Source organism: Nanorana parkeri, unplaced genomic scaffold (genome assembly GCF_000935625.1).
Source record: "Nanorana parkeri isolate BGI_ZX_2015 unplaced genomic scaffold, ASM93562v1 scaffold454, whole genome shotgun sequence".
In the NCBI taxonomy this organism is placed as follows: Eukaryota; Metazoa; Chordata; class Amphibia; order Anura; family Dicroglossidae; genus Nanorana; species Nanorana parkeri.
Window position 1 is genome coordinate 152,488 of NW_017306722.1, and position 16,761 is coordinate 169,248.

At 36.9% G+C, this 16,761-nt stretch overlaps 1 protein-coding gene across 1 annotated transcript in view; it reads left to right on the forward strand.

Moving 5' to 3' along the window:
* MAGI2 (membrane associated guanylate kinase, WW and PDZ domain containing 2) overlaps positions 1-16,761 on the forward strand; it is a gene marked incomplete at its 5' end in the record, with an annotated part of 203,533 nt that overhangs the window by 135,372 nt on the left and 51,400 nt on the right. The window contains 5 exons of the mRNA XM_018560419.1: positions 720-761; positions 3,731-3,822; positions 7,781-7,973; positions 10,086-10,328; positions 15,837-16,022. Coding sequence (XP_018415921.1) covers positions 720-761; positions 3,731-3,822; positions 7,781-7,973; positions 10,086-10,328; positions 15,837-16,022 — 756 coding nt within the window. The remainder of the gene's footprint in view (positions 1-719; positions 762-3,730; positions 3,823-7,780; positions 7,974-10,085; positions 10,329-15,836; positions 16,023-16,761) is intronic.

Below are 16,761 nucleotides of genomic sequence, written 5' to 3' on the forward strand. Positions count from 1 at the left end.
AATAGTATATTACAAAAGTTTTATTATTAAAAAATATTACAAAAGTTTGAAGTTCCCTTTCTTAAATTAGTGGTTCACTGTAGGAAGGATTTTTTTTTGCTACAACACCTCCCTATGTTGTCATGTTGACTACTTGTTAAGGCTAATATGTTTATTCATGTTTTGCTGGTTGACTAGTATGGGTTGCCTGACAGAAGGATAGTTTTATTTGATATCCTCATTGAACCTTGTTATTACTTTTTATTCCTGATGAAAATTAAAGATTAAATAACTTTCATATTCAGATGAATATGGCACCCTAACTACTTCTTTAAATTCTATATATGTTGCAGCTTTTTCGGTTGTACCAGTTTCAATCTTCCCACAGCCAAGTAATTTTTGTTAGACCTAACAAATATTTTTATATTCCATAATAATTTGTTTTAGGTTTTTTTTAAGCATTTGTCTGTAGTAGTCCCAGAGTGGGAGAATATTGTTTGTCAGTCCAGAAGTTGTGTTTTTCTGCTTTGAAAATGTGAATTTTTTTCATATTGTTATTTAGTTTGTTTATTTTAATGGTTATTCTACATTTTATAGCACAGAAAACTCTTAGGAATTTTAACATGTCACTTTCATTGAAATACACCTTATACAATTATAAAATATTTACAACCTACATGAGGTGATGTGCATTTAGAGTTTTCTCTTTCTTACGTGAAATTCCTCATCTTCCTATTCAGAACAAGTGCCACCCAGAGCTGGTTTCAGAGCGGATCCTTCTGGCAAGTATTCTTCAGCACACATTGTCCTGTGAAATATGTGTCCACCATTCTGTGTCCTAACCTAAATGTGTGTCCTGTGGTCATTCCTCTAAATAGAGTTCAGTCATGATTGTCTTGTCACATTTTCCTTATTCCTGTTGGAGCCATGTACTTGCACTGCCATATTTACTAGAAATTAAGGAGGCCAGATAGATATAGGGGCACCAAAATAGGGGGAGATGAATAGTGATGTCTGCAATATCAAGTAGGTATTAATACTCTAGCACCAGTTTTGGGGTCACCTTCTATCCCACGCAGTATGAGATGTTGTCATGGGAATGTTGAACAGATAAGCTCTAAGTGCGTTTCCATATCATAAGCTAGGAGTACCTGCTGGTAAAAGAAGCTTAATCTTGCTACAGATCAGCATCTTATGCTTGAAGTGCTATACACAGCCACTGCACAATCACCCTCAGTAGGAACCAACAGGCCAGTTTGAAAACCTGTTCTGATTATTATTGTACTTACTTGTGTTAAGCCAGCTTGAACTTAGTAGTTAAAAGAACAGTTTGCAGCCCACAGAAAATGGCTTGTCCTCAGCAAGGTCAGATCGTGCCTTACAGCCATTCCTTCTAAGATATAATGACAACCTGAGAATGGCTCATGGTGAGTTTCCATACATATCAAAATATGATTCATATTTGAATTTTGTGACTCGGTAAAAGCCAGTTTTAATTTAACCAGTTTGCCTCTGGAGCAATTTTTTTATTTTTTGCACTCATGTAAAAATTTTAATTATTGGCTGCAAAATTACTTAAACCCCCCCACCCCCCTGAATATATACAGTATTTTTGAAAGCAAAGGCCCCACAGAATAAAAAGATTATACTATGTTTCTAGTTAAAAAAAAAAGGTGAATTTTAGTGCACACCAACGCAATCCCCAATTTTTGTGTTGAGTAAAAAGATACCAAATAAGCTAAGGCTCAAGAAATACAGTATCCCAAATTATCAGTAGGTGACATTTTAAATGCTGTTACAGCTCATCAGTTTAGAGTTAATGGTAAATGAGGCATGTAGAATTATTTCTCTCATTCCGGCATGTGCTGCAATACCCAATATGTGCTGCGCAATCGTTGTTTACATACACACGTGTGCACGTGTTTGCATTAGTTTGTGTATGGGGGTGAGGGGGTGATATTTTGTGTATTTTACTAAATTTATATCTTTTAACACTTTTTTTTCACTTACCTTCATATGCTCCCTATGTGATATCATTGGGCGGGTGACAGGTACCCCTTTATGGAGACATCAAGGGTCTCATAGACTGCTAATGTCTCCCTTGCCCACTACTTCTGCTGAAGGGAAGGAGAGGGCAGCACCCAGAGAGTTACATAAAAGTGATCGGATGGCTCTACAGCTGCCCAGATCACTTTTACTAAATCATCCTCAGCCACCAATTCAAAGCCATGATGTACAGGATAAGCCCTGGATAGGGAACTGGTTAATGTTATCCCCAAAAAATGTCAAATATGCTCAATTGAAAAAAAATCAACATTCTTTTATTTCATAATGCCGTTAGTAAGGACAACTAAAACAGAGCAAGAAAAGCTGTTTGTCTGGGCTTATCTCACCAAGTGAGATAATATGCAGAATATTCATCTTCTCCTGAATGGTAGATTTAAAACATACTCCAAGAATAGGTTTCTATTAAATACTTAGAACAATTTATAATACAACAATTCTTGGTGAACTGGTAAAAACCAACCATAGGAATCATTTTCATAGCATCATTTTCCATAGCATGCTTCCCTTCTAGTTCCCATACATGAACTTCTACTCCTTCAAACGTCAACTGACTTTGATTTTTATTATCTATATATTCAATATAACTATTTTAAGCAACCTAACCTTGGGGATGTTTCTTTTGTGCAGGTATGACACTCAAACTAAACTGATTAACCAAAATATTACACAAATGGAACTTGTTTGCTTACTACTCACTCACTATCTCCAAGCTTATTTCCTAAGATTGTTTTGTGTTACACTGGTTTTAAATTCATGAATTTATTGAAAAATGCCTTTAACTATAACCTACTTAAACATTATAACTTCATGTAAGAATATATAATGGTCAACATTAGTTAGGATATATGCTCAAGCTTGATATAATTTTAAAACTATAAAGATGTCGCTTGCTGAGGCAGTAAAAGTTTGAGAGGGATTAAAGTCTTTCATAATGATAGAAAACACCGGAAACAAGTCAAAGATAGAGAACAGTTTCCTAAGACAGTGTGACAGCAATGTGCAAAAATAGCATGCCATCACTCAGCACTCTCAAGTGTAGATATGTAATGTATATATCTGCATGTCAGTTGCAGAAGACTATCATTTTCTGTATAGGGCATGTATCTATTTGTGATCATGCCAGTACCTGGATTTGCATACAAGGAAAGAATTTTGACATATGTGAGCCATCATCTTGGATCATTTGCAAATCAAGGGGGTGCAACACAATCTATATTCTAATATAGAAAATAATCTTAATGAACATATGTAACTGGTTATATACAATGAAAACGTGTATGATTGTGTATGCTTCTTTTTTTCTCGGCATCCCCATATACTAATCACTAAATATTTATAATTTGGTTTGAAACCCTGAACATTAGGTGTTAATGAGAAAAAACATGTTTAAAAAGCTTGTGATACCATTTTTTCATCTTTTCTAATCATGACTACTTTAGTTAACCTCTAAGTAACCTTTTTGATTTGCTGTGTAATGTAATTAACAAGGTAAACAACATTGTTTTTTTCTGTGTTACTGTAGAACAGTCCATTACTGCTTGTGTTGTAATCCATGCCAAATTAATATTATGCATGAACCATATATCATTAGATAAAAGTAGTTGTATTATCTCACTGTAATGTGAATGTGGTGCTGAAGGTCTAATACATTGTAAGCATTAAAAGCTATTTTGTTTGTCAACAGGTCCTGACTTCAAGGAGTTGGATGTTCACCTTCGACGGCAAGAGTCTGGCTTTGGCTTTAGAATACTTGGTGGTGATGAACCTGGCCAGCCTGTGAGTTCTCTTTCACTCTCTAGATGATAAGCATGTATTGCAAGACCCTCTCTTCTGTTTATGCAAGTGTTGCCAAACAATTGTACTAGCCATGGGACATTTAAGTTTTTTGTTATCTACACTACCCTCCTCTGTTATATTTTGTTTTCCCTATGTCCTAACATGTATTACTTTGTGCAGTGCTACTGGGGATCACTAAAAGTAAATAATATAATACATACACGTTTTTTTATTATGCAAGGCCCAAAGGTGTGCATTACAAATGTTTGCCTTGAAGAGAACTATGATTTTAATGACAGTTACATTATTTAAAGGATTTACTAATTACACTCACTCTATGGGACCTATTTATTAAAGGTCAACATTTATTTCACCCTTTATTGTATATATTGATTGTGCCAATAATACTTATACAAAAGATCACAAACTTACAAACAGTTTTATTTGTCGATCCCATGGTATTCTCAAACTAATTTTTTATATGCGAGCTTTCAAATTAATTTTCAAGTCTTCAACTCCCATGTCTTTATAAAATCAGCATGTAAATATCAGTAAAAATAAGACCCAATACATTTATCTTGAACCATGCTTAAATTGTAAAAATCAATCTACTTAGCATATAACCACACGATTAAAGTGACATTAAAGTCAAAAAAAATTTCCACCACCCCCATGTTAATGTTAGCACTTACCATAAATTATGTCTCTTAGTCCGATCTTCTTCTTTCCTGATGTTTTCATCTGTCCCTCCAGCGGTGCGGCGGCTCTCAAATCCAGCGCTGACTCCTCTCTGCTTGCAGACACTTCCGATCCAATGGTGTTTGCATGCGGGTGCACGCGTCCATAGAATTACCTTGCGTCTCTGCTCGTCTCCCGCCCCAGAATCCGAACTGCGCATGCGACCGCCCCAAGATCCTTGGCGGCCGCACGAGCAGTTCCGGATTCTCGTGCGGGTGCGCGCAGCGATAACTAGGTAAGTTTAAACCTCTGTTAAAGCGGTTTTTTTTACTTTTTGCCTGTATCTACTGCTTATCAGCAGTAGATACAGGCAAAAAAAACCCAGAGGCTTTAGGACCCCTTTAATCCTATTACACACACTAAAATGTTGATGTATACAGAAGCAACACACTGGGTGGTTAAAGTAGCAAAAGCACCATAGGGGAAGGGTTAATTCAGGTTCATAGAACAAAGTTTAATTCTAAAGTTACTAAATCAATACTATAAATGTTGTAAAGGTTGGCTAGATTAGCTTGATTGCCAACTAGTATTGGGGTGATATATAAAAGAAGTGTGTCCGTCAATGCATTTATATATTTTGCACTATCCCCAGAGGAGATGCTTGTTTAGTAGGACCTTCTGTTAACAGAGGTGATGACCCACTCAGGTAGTATTTGAACTCACCAACACACCAGGGCTTTACCGTGGTTTTAGTGGGCAAACATGCCTTGTAACAGGTTAAGAGATGGCAATACACAGTAATTCACTGCAATATAATACAATTATACCAAACATAGTAATGTAATGGACATAGATCATAGATACAACCGCACTGTAGAGAAGCAAAACTGTTCGCAAAGGTGGTACTGATGAGGGGCCTAACTAATATCAAGAAGCACTTGCTAAACCGCTGCCCCGGTTTCTAGGAAATATGGTATATTAGTAAAGTTCTGAATTCCAGCTTTTGGAAATGAGACTGTATTCACTATAACTCATTTTTCTGTAATGTAATACCTCACAGTTTAATCTCCATGGCATTTACAAGTGTGTAAATGCAGTACAGTGTCCATAAACAGTTTGTGAATTGCCTTGAGTACAGAATACAATTCAAGTAATAAATATTCCTTCGGCATCCTCTATTATATGCATTTATACACTCAGCTTGCCAGCCTTGCCTTTGAAGGCATAAGCTTGAAGAGTATGAATTTAAGAAGTGAGGATTAAAAGGCCTATTTTGGAGCTTTATCTCTGAAATGAAAGCAACATAAAATGTATGATCTACACACCGCTCTTATAGCTGAATGCAGCTTAGTGATGGAGACCTGTACTCATTGTAAGAAAAGCATTTTATGTGATGAACATAATATACGACTGAAATCTAAAACACTTCAATACTGAATTTATTAAACATGTTGTGCGCATGCGACTATTCTAGTATACATGTCACCGATGTTGTTTGTAGAGAATAAAAAACATGCAATGTTGGGGATGTCCTTTGAATGTTAAATTTTTATCTCTTGTCAGATTTGTTTCATTCATCCATGTGATTTGGCAAATAGTGTTAAATTGTGTTGACATCTAAGTTGATAACTGTGCCTCACAAGTCTTCCATTTGCCCTGTTAATATTGGTCCTGTAATCTGTGTGTTTGTTATACTCACAGCCCTCTGCAATGTAAATGGCTCACAGCGCATGGTTCATACACAAGAGGCATATGCCTTGGGTCTTCTAACAAATGCCTCATCTTATGGATTACCTCATCTTCATTGATTTGGAGAGTTGTGCAAGAGAATGACCTGCTGAGTGCACATAGCCAATTCATTGCATCTACTGCATCCTGGTCATTTGACATGTGACTGAATCTCAGCAACCATCCCCTCCATCAGGAGATGAATAGTTTGCTTCCAATGGCAAACTGTCCAGACAGACATTATTCACATGGTAGTCTCTGTAATATACCTACCCTGAGCTTGAGATACTTGACATTTTTTCCTTGCAGACGTGTGCAACTTAAAGGGGATGATTTACATAAACTGGACCTGTTTTTTTGTAGGCAAGTCTTGTTTTTTTGTAGGCAAGTGTTCTATGGTTTCTACTTTTATTCCAGGTCTGCTCCTTTTTTTGTGCTGACAGCAAACAACTAAATACAAATGGGGGAATTTATCAAAACTGGAGGAGACAAAATCTGGATTAGATTTGCACTGCAACCAATCAGCTTCTCCGTCTCATTTTCAAATCTTACCTGAGCAAACTGAAGAGAGATGCTGATTGGTTACCATGGGCAACTGCTCTAGATTCTGTCTGCTCCAGTTTTGTTAAATTCCCCCCACAGTGTTGCACATGTGAACTATCTTATCTGTCAATAGATTTATAATTCTGTTCGGCTACTTGTTTGATCCAAACAACAGAGTGTGACACCACTTTAGCATTAAGGAATGCAGTAGTGCCAACTCCCCAAATGCAGCCTCCTGATTGGCCAATGAAGGAGCAGCAGCAGCACACTGATAAGTCATAAACTCCAAGAGCTGGCCTTCCCTTTGCCTTTACTTTGCCATTGTGACTGCTGCTATGCAAAGAAAGACTGGAGGCTGATTTTAGTACTTATGCTATTTGTATGCAAAGAATAAATTGAAGGTGTTTTTAAAGAATACATAATGGTGTTAAATTATGTTTTATATCTACATGGAGTTCAGGGTAAATACAGCCCAGTATGTCATTTTACTAACCCATTAAGTTTAAAAGGCTATCATTTTATTTCAGCAGGTTAGAAGAACAAAACATTAAGCGCTACACTGATATTTAACGCGTAGTTTAAAATTTTAGAAAGGGAAATATATGCATATGGCAAAACTGTGCCCAATTAGGTGATATATAGCGTACTCATCCCATCAACAACCAGGTGTATAGTAACTTCTGCCTGCCCTTAATTTGTGTAGAGTGCTGCATGTAATTACTATGTGTAAATAGTATGTCTCATACATTTGTTCATGAAAGGAGCAATAATTTACCTTCAAGTCTGGGTTTTCTTTGTAGTTAATGGTCAGGAGATTATCTACAAGAAAATATATAACTGTTATTGTACTAATGTTAACCAACTGTAACATTTTCCCCATGTTTTAAATGTAATTAATGTATAAATCAATCCTAGTAATAAATGCAACATAACTTTGTGTATACTTCTCTTGATAGAATTTTTATATGTAGTTAAACTGACCAGTAACCTGGTATCTTTCACCATTTAGATTTTAATTGGTGCTGTGATAGCAATGGGCTCAGCAGACAGAGATGGCCGGCTACGACCTGGTGATGAATTGCTCTATGTAGATGGAATTCCAGTTGCTGGTAAAACTCACCGATATGTGATTGATCTCATGCATAATGCTGCTCGTAATGGACAAGTTAATCTTACTGTGAGAAGAAAGGTGCTATCCATAGGTAGGTTAACCACAACAAACAAAGCACAGCAACCCACATAACATTTTTATTTACAGAAACACTTTGACGCTTTATCTTCTCATTGAGGTGTGATTATCTTCTTATTTAAAATGCTGTTGATGTCCAAAAATCAATTGCCTTCGTAGTTTCCAACACACAGAGGCTGTAATGTCACTGCCATTGAGATATACTGTATCCTGATCTGCACATCTGCATGATAGTTTTGCACAATTTACTTGTGCTCGCCTGGTTCCTTTGAAGAGCAGTACACTAGAATGTCACTTCTAGTCTATAAAATATAACACTAACCATTCTATATGGGTCACTTTGCAAAAGAACTTTTCCATTCCATTGCAAAGTAATATGCAAACATTGACTTTTTCTGTAAAAGGGAGGGATAGGCCATGACTGACTTTTGCAGGAAGAGTAGAAATTGTATAAGTTCAAGTACCTATATCTGTAAATCTACTGATTTGTTTTGACATGCAGCTTTCACTAAAGGTAATATCTGCGTATGGATTTTTTCACCAGATGCTCTGTTTGAATTTCCTAAATTTGTGACAGGTTTAATCTCCAGATTAAAAAAAAAAAGAAGCTTAGTCTTTTACCAGCTTTTTCTGCATTCATTTCAGTAAAGAGACTTTCACATACAGATGAGTTAGTGTGCCCTTACAGCTCCTTCAAGGATCCGACGTTATAAATTCCAAGAAAGAATTATCATGGCAGGCACCAGACTCCCGGTGTCTTAATTCCTTTATTACACCTACAATTGCATTACCTTGGTAGTGACAGCAAAGTGCTAAAATAGATGTGGCTTGATGGCCGCTTTGCTACATTGCATTTTCTCAAAAGCTCACTGCTTGAGAAGGTACACTGCACAATGGTGGGTTTATTTTATTTGTCAGTTTAAAACCAATTGTCTTGCAGCGTGTCCCTGTTTTTGCTCCATACAATCTTCCTTTTATTTTTAAGATGTCAAATTCCTGCTGATTAAAAGTCACTCCACAGTATAATGCTACAATCATCTTATTTTGCAATGTTAGATTTGTACCAAGGTATATCACTTTGAAAGCTGTTTTGGTCTCAACTGATCACAGCTTTTTCCCACATCACACCTGCATTACTGCCATGCTTTTTAGCACGGGATGTATGCTTTCTATTCGACTCCTTAGGCTTGTCAAATAGCAGGTCCCCTTGCTAGCTTCTGTGATTCCTCCACCTGACTCCTTAGTCATTGCAGGACAAAATAGTTATGTAGGAGTCGACGGAGGAACCACAGCAACCAGAAGGGGACACACTATTTCAACACTGAAGTGTGGAATAGGATTGGCGCTGGGAGCTCTGCTACAGAAGCTAAGTTTGCAAATGGGCTACTGGACAGGTAAGTATAATACTGCTGTCTTCACAGTGCTTTAGGTCCTTTTTAAAACCTTTGTCAGGGTCGCTTTAAATGTGATCTGAATCCTGCACCAAAACCTTTTCTATATGTAGAGAATTAGTACCCTGATCTCTATAGTAAAGAGTGCCCTGATCTCTATAGTAAAGAGTGGTAACTCTCAGAAGATAAAGGATTAAAGGAAAACATGTAAAAAAAGAATCTGAAGTTTCAGTATTCTCTTAATATGTAAGGACTCCTTATTAAGGTGCAGATATATCCATGAAGTAAATCCTAACGGTCAACTGCAATTTTCGTTCTCAAATACGCCCAAGTTATCATTCTCATTGACCAATTGGTCCATCTTTAATACAATTTGTAGCATAATATCCCTGTTAACATGTCATGTATATGTCTACATAAACATTTATTGACCTTCCTATATATTTAAGTAACATTGACATTTTTATATGCCAGTGCAGTAGAGCTCTATTTATTGAAAATGTTTTGGTACACCCATACAAACACAAGCATAGGTAGGTCTGTGAGATAATCTTTCAGGGCATAGTTTTCGCTTTCTGATAACTGAACTGACCATACCGCTGAGACATCCAAAGACTTGGATATTTGCAAACCTTTTTAATGTATTTGTATTACTTTCTTTAATGTTCTTTAGTAGGCAAAAAGAACTATAAATTTGTCTTGTCTTTTTTTTTTTTGTTTCTTTTTTGTTATAGGCGATAATTGTCCAGAGAATGGCAGGAGTCCTGGCTCTGTGTCAACACATCACAGCTCCCCTAGAAGTGATTCTGCATATCCAAACAGTAATCATACTACACAAAGCAACGCTTCTCCTCCTGAAGGCTTTGCCTCTCAGAACTCGCAATCCAGTGATGTGGTCATCCACCGAAAGGAGAATGAAGGGTTTGGCTTTGTCATTATCAGCTCCTTGAACAGGCCAGAATCAGGAGCCACAATAGGTATATTAAGAGTATTAAATTCATTGTTGTATTAAATCAAAAGGAAAGAAAAATGTTGGCATAGGATACAAAGCTACAGTGGCTATATAAATAAGTATAATTATACCAACACTGCCACAATATGTAATATATTAAATGGGGACATTTCTAAAATGGTGGCGGAGGTAACTCGTTTGGATTAATAAAAGCATAATGTACATATAAAAACATTTATCTTAAAATCAATGTATAAAGACAAATATATATATATATATAAGATGTCAAAAAAGACATCTTGTCTACTGGACTAATACGGCTTACCCATTTATATTGCACTATATGTATGTGTATATATATATATATACATGCAGTATATGTTAAATCAAATCCTGTGTTGATATATTGAATATAGCTTCAAGCATAAGATGTCACACAATTTAATAAGAGTGAATGAGTTAAATTTCACACAAGTTGGAAATACAGTATATCACATACAGAATCCAATTACACAAATCCTACAAAGCTGGTTGTGATCTTACAGCATACTGTTACTGGAAATATGAATGGGGACAAGTATTAATGTCCAACCAAACATCCGCTTCAGAGATGTTACAGTAGCCTCTGTTATTTGCTGCTGCAAACACCACTGGCTTATTTCTCCATGAGGGATAACTGCCTTAGAGGTGCATGGGAAGACTAGGCCTTTGTGGGTGCTAATAAAATCAAGTCCCAGACTTGTACAGAAACTGTTACAAACTTTTTGATTCTGCATTTAATTTACTTTTTATGGACCTTTTCAAAATACTGTATCTGGTATACTGTATATTGATGTGCAGCTTATTGGTACATATTACCTCTGATTTTCAGCATTCCTACAAACCATTTTTGTGAGTACTGTAAATTGAAATTGTGATAGTACAAAGCATATAGTCCTGAAAAAACAGTCTAGAAAAACAACTAACTGGATGACTATACTGTGATATAGAATATCTCATTGAATAGAAAGTCACAGAATAAGACCTATGGGAATTTGAAGAGCATGCTAATTGTGAAGGAGCTTTTAGTAGAGAGCTTAGTGTAGTTAATATTGCATAATATATGCAATATATTGTAATAAATTGCACTGCATTTATATATACTAATGTTTTAAGCTCATTATAATGTGTGCTACAAATTAGATACATTACATGTACTGTAATGGTAAAATGAGACTGTAAATTAAGTTGTATTGCACTTTTACTTTAAACCAGGGGTCCTCAAACTACGGCCCGCAGGCCAGATCCGGCCCGCCAGGGTCCTTGGCCCGGCCCGATCGGTCGCACGCCCCTTGCCATGGGTAAGGCAGGATTAAGGGAGCTGCAGCTCCAGGCCCCTACCTTAACAACCTCATGGCCGGCCGTTGTAAAAAAACGGCCAGCCGGGAGCTCTCTAGATCAGCCACGCCCACTAGCGCACGCGGGAAATACAGCCAATTTAAAAACAGGCAGACCTCTGCTTCATCAGCTTCTTTGGGAGTCCTAGGTGGCATTAGGGGTCTTGGAGACCCCTGATGTCTCCATAAAGAGGACCTGTCACATCTTTTGCTATAACATCAGTGTTTCTTAGCCCCCTATGTGATAGCAATAAAGTTAGGTGGAAAAATAATTAAAGTTTCCCAAAAATTTTTTAAAGTTACACATAAAAAAGAACTAAAAAAACAATTTTTTTTAAAAACGTCCCCACCCATACATACACGCATGCAAACATGCGTCAGGTGCGCATACCTGCGAAAAGACGATTGCGCCCATTACGCTGCACATGTTACATATCGCCGTGAACGTCGCAGTGAGAGCAATAATTTTAGGGCATCAATCATTGATAACACTAAACTGATGAGCGGTAAAAGCTTTTAAAGCGTCGCCTATGGTCAATTTTGTATATGGTATTTTTTTGCGATTTCGCGAGTGCGAGCAATTTGTAAGCTTGACATGTTTGGTGTCTATTTACCCGACGTGACCCCGTCTTTTATATTTTACCCAAAAATTGGGTGATAATAAATGTTTCCTAACATAATGTAAAAAAAACTTTTGTACTGGGACGGGAGGGGGCGTGGTGGTGCCACGCCCCCCCTGTTTTTCAAACTATGATCTGGCCCCCAGCAATGTCTGAGGGACAGTGAACTGGCCCCATGTTTAAAAAGTTTGAGGACCCCTGCTTTAAACGTTCATTGCCAACAATGTACTTTGTGTTGTGGAAAATTTAAGGAAAAATAATACAGTAATTTGCATTATTATGTGAATTCTCATTAATTCTTTGTTAATTTAAATCCATAATCAATCCTTTAGACCCATGAGAAATATATTACAATTGCATTTTTTTTCCTGCATGATTTATCCTTAAAAAAGCAAGTCATCTGCAATGTGATCTTGAGATGCTAATCACCCATCAAAAATTTGCATCACCTCATTAACCATAACAATTCTTTCACTTACAATAAGAAGAATTGATCAAATATTTTTTTTAATTATTTGTATTTTTTAATGTTTAAGTCTAGATTAGTAATGCTTTTAAAACCGCATATGCTGGGAACACCTAATCTGTTAAGTGCATTATATTGTCGTGGTATATATTTGCTAAAATATAAGAAAACATATGTTCTAATGAGCTGGAAGCCTTATATCTAAGTTTTTTTCTCTTTATTTGGAAATATCAGAAATAATAGTATGCTATGTATTTTTTTCTGCAAAGTAAAAAGATCTGTTTAAGCTAGGAGAAAAAAAAAATCATATTGTACAATACCAGTTTTAAGGAACTACGGTATGAAGAATAGCAAGGCCTTAAATTTACAAAAATGCTGTTCCAGTAGCCAGAATCCCTGGTTTGTAAGTGTGTTTGTCGTTACTGTTATATTTAGCATAAGATGCTAGCCAGTAGTTAGCTTCCAGCTTGAATTTTTACAATCGGCATGAACTGAAAATGTTTAAATCTTAGTGGATCAATATCAAAATGATTACCTCTGTAGTTGGTTATGGATAAACAGACATAGGCTCTACCTTTATACTGTAGTTTGCTGTAACTACAATGTCTACCACACTGTACTGTCTACTCAGTGTTTGTTCTTGTATAATAGAAATACTGTATAGAGTGCCTTGTAAAAGTATTCACCGCCTTTGGTGTTTTTCCTGTTTTATTGCATTATAACCTGGAATTTACATTTTTGAGAGATTTGTACCTTGTGATGTACACAATATGCCTACCACTTTGTTAGAGGCGTCCCCAGGCAGATTGTCACCCGTAGGGGCTGCCAGGATGCCATCACACATGCAATGGACCTGGCAGCAAGGGAAGAGGATGTTTATCTGGCAGGATAAGGTATACCACTGGGTCCCCTCCTCTCTTGTACATGACCGATTGCCGGACTTTTCAGGGGGGGGTGACACCATAACAACTGTGAGTCATTCTTATGGTGTCACCCAGTGTAGGCCGCACCTCCCTTGTGAGGTCACTGCAGGCGGAAAATGGTGTAAAATAATTTTTATTGTAACACAAACAACAATTAAGACAAAAAACACAAATCTTGAGAGTGCATAAGTATTTACCCCTTTTCTATGAAACCCCTAAATAAGATGTGGGCCAACCAATTAACTTCAGAAATCTCATAATTTAGTTGATAAAGGTCCACTTGTGTCCACAAGTGTCATTTGATCTGTAACATGATATAAGTATAAATAAAGCTATTCAGAAGGGCCCCTTAGTCCACAACACCACTAAGCAAGCAAAATTAAGTCCACTGAGCTCTTCATATAGGTCAGAGACAAAGTTGTGGAGAAGTATAGATCAGGGTTGGGTTAAAAGAAAAAAAAATCCCAAACTTTGTATATCCCACAGAGCACTATTAAATCAATTATAACAAAATGGTAAGAATATCGAATTACTACAAACTAAAAAGAGAAGGCCGTCTGGCAAAACCCACAGACTAAGCAAGTAGGGCATTAATCTGAGATGCAACAGAAACCCCAAATATAACACTGAAAGAGCTGAAAAGATCCAGAGCAGAGATGTGAGTATCCACTAGGAGGACCACTTTAAGCCAAACACTTCACAGAGTGTGGCTTTATGGAAGAGTGCCCGTTGTTAAAAAAAAAATAAGAATACCTGTTTAAAGTTCTCCAAACAACATGTGGCAGACTCTCCAAACACATGGAAGAAGGTTCTCTGGTCAGATGAGGCTTAAAATTAGCTTTTTTGGGAAATGCTATGTGTGGCCAGAACCCAACACTTCCCATCACCCCAAGAACACCATCCTCACAGTGAAGCACGGTGGCAGTATCATGCTGTGGGGATGCTGTTGGGAGTCAAGGAAAATGGATGGCACTATATACAGGGCAATTCTTGAAGAAAACTTTCAGTATGCCACAGATTTGAGACTGGGCTGGAGGTCCACCTTTCAGCAGGACAATGTCCCTAAACATACTGCTAAATCTACACTGGAGTGGTTTAATGGGAAACATATAAACGTCTTAGAATGGCCTATTTAAAGCCCAGACATCAATCAAATTGAAAATCTGTGGCCTGACTTGAAGATTTCTGTACACCAATTCAGCCCACCTAACTTGAAGGAGCTGGAGCAGTTGTGCACAAATGAAGAATGGGCACAAATTCCAGTGGCTAGATGTGTTAAGCAAATCGATACATACTCCAAGAGACTTGCTCCTGTAATTTCGCAAATGGTAGCTCTACAAAGTATTTTAGTAGTGAATACTTATGCACACTCAAAATGTCAGGGTTTTTTGTCAAAATTATTGTTTGTCACAAAATTAGTTTACACCTACAAAGTGGTTAGTATGTTATGTACATCACATTGTACAAGCTACCCAAAATCCATTTTAATTTAAAACAGGAAAAACACCAACGAGTGAATACTTTTGCAAGGCACTCTTAGTGTATATATCTTAGTGTATGCCCAGCTCAAACTCTTTTTGCTGTTTTGGATAGAGTGGGAAAGGGTTGGAAGACCTGTCAGATTTACAAAGATTTATCCTCACTATCCTTGAGGTTAGTTAGGAGAACTTCCCAGAGGAATGCAAAAACTCCTGACAGATATTTATTTCTGTATATATTCTGTATATGTGTCCATGTTACAGATTTTTCCTAAAGTCCTATCTAGTAAAACCATTGTCAGTAGGACAGGAAGTGAGGGTCAATCTCTCCCAGAGCCACGGATGGAAGAAAAAAAAAATCTGACAGGAGCTTTAGACCTTACACATTTCATCCAAAACTAGAAAAAAATAGTTTTTGGCTTGACATACACATTAAAAATATAAATCCACTCAAAGCTAATGATTACTACTTAGCTGATTAGTAGATTAAATTACTATTTATTTGTCTTGGAAATTGTTGTACCAAGATCTGTGGACATGAATCCCAGAATCCACCTGACTGCTATGACCAGGAAAAAGGACTCTCCACTTATTTTATACTGCTGAGAATGTTGGAGGACTTGGACTAGCGATGGCTTATTTTCATTTGTGTGTTTTTTTTTCTTTACAGCTGTACCACATAAAATTGGCCGAATTATTGAGGGAAGCCCTGCAGACCGCTGTGGAAAGCTAAAAGTTGGAGACCGGATCTTAGCTGTGAATAGCCAGTCTATAATCAACATGCCTCATGCGGATATTGTTAAACTGATTAAAGATGCAGGTTTAAGTGTAACACTATGCATTGTTCCTCAGGAGGGTAGGTATCAGTAGCCATTAGTTCCAATTTATTGTATATGTTAGTCAATCTAATTTTACATTTATGGAACATCTTCTTTTAGACAAACATCAATACTGACATTAAACTACCTAATAACTAGAACTCATTATTTCTTACTAGAAATGTACTAGTTTACATGCCTCTGTCTTTTTTTTATGTTTGTCCAGCTGTAGTATAACAGTAAAGAATATGGATTTAGGTTTTGCTGGTCATACATATTGCATTAACTGCATGTGAAAGTCTTGTATGGAATCATGTATGGAATTAAAAATCTGCCAGGATCAAAACTGTATGTCATGTGACAACACAGACATCAAGGTCTGTTTAGTATTGCCCAGGTTAGAAGATATTGAACTAAGTTACATAATATTTGAGTTACATAATATTTGAGGTTGAATAAAGACATGAGTCCATCAAGTCCAACCTATTTTCATCTCATTCTTAGGAGTACCCCTGTATATTACGGTTTCTCAGGAAATCGTCCAAAAGTTTCTTAAACAATTCCACACTTTTAGTAGCAATCGCTGCCGGCGGCAGTGAGTTCCAGACCCTAACCGCTCTAACTGTGAAGAACCCCCCTTCGCCCCTTGTGCTTGAATTTTTTCCCCACTAATTTTAGGTGGTGACCTCTAGTTTTTGTAATGGGGTTAATCTTAAACAGTTTGTTGCTGATGCTGTTGTCAGCATTGAACATTTTATACATGAAAATCATATCCCC